This window comes from Jaculus jaculus, chromosome 1 (assembly GCF_020740685.1).
Source record: "Jaculus jaculus isolate mJacJac1 chromosome 1, mJacJac1.mat.Y.cur, whole genome shotgun sequence".
Lineage (NCBI taxonomy): Eukaryota > Metazoa > Chordata > Mammalia > Rodentia > Dipodidae > Jaculus > Jaculus jaculus.
Window position 1 is genome coordinate 46,539,457 of NC_059102.1, and position 9,309 is coordinate 46,548,765.

The 9,309-nt window shown below is 43.4% G+C and overlaps 1 protein-coding gene across 1 annotated transcript; it reads right to left on the reverse strand.

The window, feature by feature from the left end:
- Nucleotides 1-3,556: 3,556 nt before the first annotated feature.
- Ifit2 (interferon induced protein with tetratricopeptide repeats 2) lies at nucleotides 3,557-9,102 on the reverse strand. Its single transcript, XM_045155183.1, has 2 exons — nucleotides 9,033-9,102; nucleotides 3,557-5,035 (listed from the first exon to the last, which is right to left on the reverse strand). Exons 1-2 carry the CDS (start codon nucleotides 9,035-9,037, stop codon nucleotides 3,679-3,681), a joined length of 1,362 nt encoding a protein of 453 aa, XP_045011118.1. The 5' UTR covers nucleotides 9,038-9,102; the 3' UTR covers nucleotides 3,557-3,678.
- Nucleotides 9,103-9,309: the final 207 nt, after the last annotated feature.

Here is a 9,309-nt window from a genome sequence, read left to right on the forward strand (position 1 = left end):
GCTTTCAGTTACAGGTAGGGATATCTCCAACATACTTAGAACCCAAAATTCAGCCCTTAACTGAACTTCTCACTTTCTGGGTATCCCATCCATGCCAATGGACGCTTGCTCATCTGATATTTCTACCTTTACTGGATCTCTGAATCCTGTTTAGTAAAGCCGGTAACAATTGTCCCTCTCCTGGCTTGTGACTATCTCATAGGCCCAGAATGATCATGCTTGAGCGCACTCCAGGCAAGGACTCAGCTCACCAAGAGAACTGTTTCTCGCCTCCTGTTTCAAGGTCTCTTCCAACATGCCTTCTGCTACCACAATCTCAGACACAAATTGCACCAGTTCACTAACCATGAACCGTAATCTCTGAAAGAGACCCCAAATAAATCCTTGTTCTTTGAAAATTGATTCTCCCCAGTATTTGTCACAGCAAATGAAAAACTAACACAAGGATAAAGAAATAGACAAATAGATAGATACATCATGCTGTAGTCCCCAGAAACTGGGTCTGAGCTTGGTGGAGCAAAAGAGGGTTACAAGCAGATGCAGAGAACTTTTCCACTGAGAAATACTAAGTATTGTTTGAAGCCAAGATGAGGGTAAGCAACATTGCTTTTAGTCTTTCAGATACACCCTGGAGTGGTTCACAGATAAATGAGTTTGCCATCGTGGCTGGTGGTGTTGGGAGTTTCCACTACGAGTCTCATGGAAAACAAGAGTGATGCTGGGGCTTCTTGCCTCTTCTGATGCTTGCTAGGAAAACTCTGTAGCATGGATTTGGATTGTCCCAGGGTGAGAGAGACATAAGATTAAGTCAGATACATCCTCATTTTATCAGAATAGAGGGCAGAAAATAGAAAGAATATGATTTAACAGATTTTAACACAAGATTTAGCAAAAGATTTAACAGAGAAGATAGTAGGGAGCCCACTGTCCGGGTGGGACCGAGCTTTAGTGTGTGGGGGTGCAGGACGGCAGTTGTCTAGCACACAGAGAAGCGGCCACTAAAGGCCACAGAACATTCTCCTGCTACTTCTAGGTGGTAAGGTTAGCTAGTCTTCAGTATTTTAGTTTTATTTATTTTGTTTGTTTTATTTTTATCTATTTATTTGAGAGCAACAGACAGAGAGAGAAAGAGGCAGAGAGAGAGAGAATGGGCACGCCAGGGCCTCCACCCACTGCAAACGAACTCCAGATGCATGTGACACCTTGTGCATCTGGCTAACATGGGTCCTGGGGAATCGAGCCTCAAACCGGAGTCGTTAGGCTTCATAGGCAAGTGCTTAACCACTAAGCCATCTCTACAGCCCCTAGTCTTCAGTATTTGAGTCTAGTTAATATTCAACATAATATTTTGATTATTAGTAGTTGAGTCTAAAATAAAGTAAGCAAATTTTCAGTAAGCCAGAACACTGATCCAATGTTTTGTTATAGGTTTTTTATTAGCAGTTTATGGATTTTACAGAAATTCATACTGCACAATCTGATGAACTTGGATGCACACATTACTCTTTTTAATATAGAAAATAAATGATACAGGAGTTAGAATTTTCAACTTATCATTCTTGAATTTTTATATTTTAACTACTTAATAGAAATGTTGGTATACACTTAAATATAAAATCATGCTGGTAGACAAGTAATTTTGAGTAAGTGGGTGGCTAATGATCTCATAGCTAGAGCAGATAACCATGTTTGTTCATACCTGCCTTAATGTCTGTGGTGTCCAATACCTACTTAGAAAATTCCTCTTATCAATTCTGTGGTGTTGCTAAAGACTTTTATATTTGAAAGAAGTGCTTATATCTCTTAATATGCAACATATTTGATGGAAAAAATCCTCACCCTCCAATATCAATGCCATTACCTTCCACTGGGCCCTTGGTCATCAAGCCATTCTCCCACTAAGCCACTTTCCTAGCATTTCAAACATTTTAAAGCATTTTAAAGAAAGCGTTCCTCTGATAGATAAGTTGTCCATATCATAGCTAAAAAAATAAGTAAGTTCCTCCTTGCACAAAAATAAATCAGCATTCCACTGCTGTCTCTTTTGCTTACTCTGTCCATCCCCACTGCATTTTGCACACACATTTTAAAGAAGTGTATACTTTATACTCCAAAACAATGTATGGATTCCTATTTCTTTCTTTTATGGTTTATTAAAATTACAGTGAAGATAAAGTTGAGGCTAAGTTGCCCTACATGCTTATGGGAAGTCTGAATTGTAGTTGCGTGACTTTTTTTTTTTTAAATTTTTTATTTATTTATTTGAGAGCGACAGACACAGAGAGAAAGACAGATAGAGGGAGAGAGAGAGAATGGGCGCGCCAGGGCTTCCAGCCTCTGCAAACGAACTCCAGACGCGTGCGCCCCCTTGTGCATCTGGCTAACGTGGGACCTGGGGAACCGAGCCTCGAACCGGGGTCCGTAGGCTTCACAGGCAAGCGCTTAACCGCTAAGCCATCTCTCCAGCCCATGACTTTTTTTTTTAATGCAAGAGATTGAAAGCGTGTGTGAGAGAGAATTGGCACTACAGAGCCTGTAGCCACTGCAATCAAACTCCAGATGCATGCGTCTCCTTGTGCTCATGTGTGACCTTGCACACATGCGTTACTTTGGGCGTCTGACTTACGTGGGGCCTGGAGAGCCAAACATGGGTCCTTAGGCATCGCAGGTAAGCACCTTAACTGCTGAGCCATCTCTCCAGCCTGACTACATTGCTTTTTATAGATGTGGCCCCTCTATATTTGATCTGCTCTCTGTTCTCAGTTTTCAGGATTATGTTGCTACCTCAGTTAATGGAATGCCAGAACTCATGTTGTATGGGATGCTCGATTGAGGACTGGCTAGGAAAAGAGTAGAAAGGAGGTGAAGGTAGGGAGGGGGAGGGATGACAGGAGAGAAGAAGGAAGAAGGGCAAGACGATCCTAAGCAGGTTTTGTGGTTTTGGTTGGAGACAAGGTCTTGCTAGCGTGGAGCTCACTGTGTCATCATGCAGCCCATGCTCATCTCAAACTCCCAGCAACCCTCCTATCTCAGCCTCTCGAGTATTGGGATAACAAACTGGAACAGCTGCATCTGGCTCTTCATCTTGTTGATGGACATCTTAGCATGTTATCATCGACATAGGGCCAGCCTGTGAAGAATCGAAAATAACTGCAAGGATAGAAACTCAGATGTGAGGGATAGATATAGCCGCCTGACATAGACATAAAAACGAGCCCAACATGGCCCTCCACCGAGGGTGACTAAAGGAATGCCAGTGTGTGTTGTATGCCCATCGGGTCCCTCTCTCAGACTCCACCTCCCCACCCCAGTCTAGCAAATCAGTTGCTAACACCTGGCCCAGTAGGGTCCCTGCATAATGGTGACAAGTGTCACGTGCATGCTTATTCCGTGTAGTTGTTGAGTAGCAACTCGGGGTGAGGTTTTCAGCTCCCTCCGAGCAGTGGTGCTGGGAGACCATGCCCCTTCCCCCCCCCCTTTTTTTTTCAAGGGAGGGTCTCACTCTGGTCCAGGCTGACCTGGAATTAACTCTGTTATCTCAGTGTGGCCTCAAACTCACGGCGATCCTCCTACCTCTGCCTCCCAAGTGCTGGGATTAAAGGCGTGCGCCACCACGCCCGGCATGCCCCTTTTCTTCATTCCTCTGCCTCATGTAAGGGCGCTGCAGGGTGGAGGCTTTCAGAGCCTGGTCCCTGTCAGAGTTTCCGTCAGCCCTCCTTTGCTCATCTCCCGAAGAAACATCAGGACATGCAACGCTTTAGGATCTGAGTCATTTTTAGAAAGCCGCCCATGGGCAATTTTCTGGAGTTTGTATTTCATTTTTTCTTTTTCCTTTGATTCCTGCTTTATTTTCATACCCTCCATAAAATGGTGAATGGCCTCGTCTTCACACTTCATTTGGTACAGTTGAAAGTTGGCGTATCGCAGGTGGAGCAGCTGTTTCGCGGCAGGAGCCAAGGGCTTGCTGAATTCTTTTTGGAAGTAATAGTCTGCCTGTTCGAACTGATCCGCCATAGCGTAAAGACCAGCAAGGTAGCTGCACACGTGGACGAGAGACCCGTTGAGCTCATGGGCCTTCTTTAAGTGACACACAGCTCGCTCTACCAGGTCCACTGATTTCTCTCTTTCCTCACTTATTTCACTTGCCCTTATGTTCAGCCTTTGCAGGACTTTTGACCTATAGAGGCACCCGATATGGAAATGCACGTAGGCATTGTTTGGCAAGCACTCTGAAACCTTCCCAAGCAGCTCAATGGCTTTGTCCAGGACCCCTTTCTTCTGGTAAAACTTGGCTGCCATGCGCAGTACATCTGTTGCATCTGGGGCTTTCTCTAAGGCTTCTTCAACGAGCCTCTCGGCTCTGTCGACTTCATATGTCTTCTGAAGTTTCAGAGCCAAGAGGACTTTAACATACTGGTTGTCACCGTTCAATGCAATGGCTTGCTTCAGAGGCTCAATGGGGTCCTGAGATGCTGGCCTGTAATCCAGACGGGAGATCGCAATGGCCCATCCCTCGGTGAATTCTGGGTTCCTTGGGCTCTTTTCCAGAGCCTTCTCAAAACACACCTTCCCTCTTTCATTTAGATTTTTTGTACACTTCAACCGTGCCCACCCTTCCTCACCGTCAAGCTCGGGCCTCTCGATCCTATAGGGGCTGGCAAATTTCTTGCAGACCTGTCTCACCTTGTCAACATAAGCCTGAGCTTCGGTGAGTCGCCCCATGTGGTAGTAGACCCAGGCATAGTTTCCCCAAGTGACCAGACTTCTGATTTCTGCTTGGTCAGCATACTCTCGCTGGATGAAGTCTGCTGCTTGCCCTAAGCATTCCAGGGCTGCCTCATTGTCGCCTTGGCGTTGCTTCACGTAGGCCAGTATGTTGCATAGTGTGGCTGTAAATTCACTGTTCAGAAACTCATACACGTTAAACACCTTGTCCTCAAACTCATCCAAAGATTCTTCTTCCTCTATCAAGTTCCAGGTGAAATGACATTTTAGTTGCTGTAAGCTGCTCTCCAAGGATGTTTCAGTGGCCTTGCTGGAAGGAAAAAAGGAAACACAGTCACTTTGAGACATCCAATGCACTCATCTGTCAAGAAAAGGGATCAGTTTCCTTCTAAGTGATTTTACCCTAAAACTGACCAAAGAGCATGGTGTCTTTTCCCTTCTTTCAGTGTTTTTGTGTGGATTCTAATGCCTGAATGGGGAAGAAAGTTTGTGGTGTCTAGGCAGATGAATCGGAGTCAAGAGAGTGAAGGAAGTGAGGCGGTCTGGGCCTGAGCTCTGGCCAAGTGTACAGGGACTGACACCAGCACCGATTCCAGCTCATCCATTTAGTGTTTTTTTTTTTTAAATTAACATTTTCCATGATTATAAAATATATCCCATGGTAATTCCCTCCCTCCCCACCCCCACACTTTCCCATTTGAAATTCCATTCTCCATCATATTACCTCCCCATTACAATCATTGTAGTTACATATATACAATATCAAGCTATTAAGTATCCTCCTCCCTTCCTTTCTCTTCCCTTCATTTAGTGTTTTTTAAAAGAAGCAGTAAGATAATTCTTCTTCTTCTTTACACTTACCTAATATTTACCATTGAATTCTGAAAATCTTTATAATTTTCTATTCTTTTGATATTCTACTGTGCTAATTATAACTCATTTAAGATCTCTGAAGTCTAAATCCATTTTATCTTCTTAATTTTCCTTTTAAAAGGTAAGTTGCTTCCTATTTCCTCATGTTACCCCAACTTTTAATATACCTGTAATGGGTGTTCTTTGTCTAAAGAAGCTTTTTGAGCATTTATCAAACTAGTTTGATCCTCTTATTTTACCTCAACTTTTGCTATTGGATTATTCAATCTTAACCACTTAAATCCAATTTTCAAATATTGTTCCTTTTTAGCTGATTTCCTATGTTTTTAAAATATTTTTATTTTTTTATTTGAGAGAAAGAGGAGACAAAGACAGAGAGAAAGAGGCAAACAGAGAGCAAGTATGGGTGTGCCAAGGCCTCCTGCCACTGCAGAAATCCAGAGGCATGTGCCACTTTGTGCATCTGGCTTTACCTGAGTACTGGGGAACTGGACCTTAGCCATCATGCTTTGTGAGTAAACATCTCTTAACTGCTGAGCCATCTCTCCAGCCCTTCCTCTGTTTTAGAGTATTTTATATTTTACTTTTTAAAAATAATTCTTAAATATTTTTATTTATTAGCCAGGCACGGTGGTGCATGCCTTCAATCCTAGCACTCAGGAGCAGAGGTAGGAGGATCTCTGTGAATTTGAGGCGACCCTGGGACCAAATAGAGAATTCCAGTTCAGCCTGGGCTATAGCAAGACCCTACCTTGAAAAACAAAAACAAGACAAAAATTATTTATCTGTCAACAGAGAAAGAAAGAGAGGGGGGGGGGGACACAGAGAGAGAATGGGCACACCAGAACCTCTTGCCATTGAGATCTCCAGATGCATGCATCACCCTGTGCATTTGGCTTTATGTGGGTACTGGGGACTCAAACCCAGGCTGGGTGGTGCATGCACCACACCTGGAGCAAGGAAGCATAAAGAAGCAGAGAGAGGGGCCATAGATTGATTTACAAGAGGTGGAGGGGAAATGCTCTGTGAGGGAGGGGCCTTAGGTGATATGCTGAGACAGAGGCTGGGGAGTGGAGAAGGAAGGAGAGGGGGCGTTCCCTCTTCTCAGCTCTCAGTTATTCTTAATTACCTATTACCATACAGGAGTTTACTCCACAACCCCAGACCAAGGTACAGCAAACAAGCAAACCCAGCACAGGAGTCCTTGGAGTATTGTCTATTCTTGGTTTTTTTTTTTTTTTTTTCATATTATCTGTCAGCCTTTTATCAGCAGCTGCACATTTTAATATTACAGTTTCTGACATATGCAGCTGATACACTTTCTGGAAAGCTGTAAAAATGACAAGGATTGCTTTGTTATTAATATATACATTTACATGTGTTTTTTTTTTTTTTTTTTTTTTTTTTTTTTTTGAGGAAGGGTCTCACTCTAGCCCGGGCTGACCTGGAACTCACATTATAGTCCCAGGCAGGCCCCAAACTGACAGTGATCCTCCCATCTCTGCCTCCTGAATGCTGGGATTGAAGTCGTGTGCCACCATACCTGGCTTTCAAAATATTTTTATTTATTTGTGTGTGTGTGTAATATCATGGCTCACCATGGCTTCCTACCACTACAAATGAACTCCAGACATATGAACCACTTTGTGCATCTGGCTTTACATGGATACTTGGGAATCCAGCCAGGTCCATCAGGCTTTGTAGCAAGCACCTTTAACCACTGAGCAATCTCTCCAGTCCACACAATCACTTTTGAACTATATCAACTGTCTACTTGACTCTTCTTGTTTATTTTATATAGCAAAATGTTCAGCCACACATCTTTTGGTCCAGGGTTAGGAATTCCAGACTGGAACTGAATCTGAGAGGCGGTGGGGTTTTAGCTACAGCCAGTCCTGTGCTTGGAGGATGCTGGGCACTCTGGGCTCTGATGGCAGCCATGATGGGCAGGTCTTGCCACACTCCAGATTGTGTGTAGTGTGTTCTGCAGAATGAGATCTATTGCAATACGGGGAAGGCACTATGTCTACGCCCTCCCTCCGTGAGCCAGTGTGCTATTCTAGCCAGCATGCATCTGCTTTCATTTGTCGTGGTGAGAGACTCGGGCTTGCATGCAGGCGCGCGCGTGCACACACACACACACACACACACACACACACACACACACACAATGTGCAAATAAACATTTTTTTTCTTAAAGCAAATAGAAAGAAACACTGGCAGTAGTTTCTGGGAACAACCCTCCTTCCTTTCAAATCTCCAGGCAGAACTTAGCAAACAGCAGCCATTGTAACTAAGTCCAGGAAAGGGGTCAGGCGCAAGGATTCGAAAAGTAAGTGTTGAATGAATCAACATGATTTAGTAGGCTTGCGCTCTGATCTGCATTTGAAAGTAGGATCCATTTCTGAATTGGGAATCTCTAAGGGAAATTATGTCTTTGCTTTATTTTCTTTGGTTATAAACCAGAACAATACTGCTTCCAATTCATAGTCACGATGGGATTAGGGTAAGGAAATGCCTGACACCTAGTATCTAGATGTCAGCTTCCATTATAATGAACAAGTAAAATCATTAACCAGAGATCAGAGCAAAAGTGGCTGGCTTAGTATCTTGCATCCTAATGACCTCAGCCTCACCTTGAGACCTATGTTCAATCTGAGCCCATGCGCATGAGGTTACATACAGGAAGATTTCCTAAGCACAGGAGTTCCTCAGTGCTTTACCCAGTTTATAAAAGGCAAAGTAACGGGATAGCGATTATGTCTACTTATAAAATGCACAATTATATATTTGCAGGACAGAGATGTGCACTATGTATACTTATGTGAATTCCCTTTGAGCAGCACTGCACAGGGCATCCAATTTCACTATTTGTCTTAGTCTTTTATCTTTACTCATGAGAGAAGCTGCTTCCTGGACTCTGCTTAGTCTCACGAGCCCTAATGCAATGCTAAGGCAAATGAAGCAGTTAAAGTAATATTCACATCAGCAGGAAGTGGAATTAGTATTCTGAGTACATCTTTAACAAGAAAGAAAGTAACTCTGAAAAATAACACTTTTGTTAAATAATACTTTTTTTAAAAAAAAAGAAACCCTCAATTTCTTTCAGCTAAAAGAAAAAGAAGTGGAACAGTTCACAAAAGAATCCCCCAGATGCTCTTTCCCTGAAGCCCCGGGGCCAGATTAGGCATCTGTCTCTGCCCCTTTCTTCTCTGACCCCAACTCAGCTCCCAGTGAGTGTGTCTGGAGAAGCCCTCAGGAAATTGGCCTCTTGATATGTAGAACGAAACAAATGAGCTTCATTATCTCCAAAAATCTGTATACAAACATTTACACAGACCTCACTGTGCTTGGAGGCATGGTTGCTGAAAATTTGAATTTGATAGCAAGATGACTACAGTACCCTCTGCAGCACCAGAAAGGGAGAGACTCACCTCATGACTGCAGTGAGATTCTCAGCTGTGCTCAGAGCTCAGTTGAGGCTGCTGTCCTCTTCAGAAATTGTCTCTCTCTGCCTCTGGGAGTGCTAGGGATGCATATATAGCAGCAACTTCTGAGCTGGTTTCTTTTCCTGTTTCCCTGAAGCTAACGTTACAAAACAGAAATTGAAACTGGGAAATGAAACTGATGGGACTCTTTCTTTACAGAGGAAAATGAGTTGAATAAAAACCAAAACCTTCAGGGCTCAGCTTTGGGCAATGAGTCAGTTGG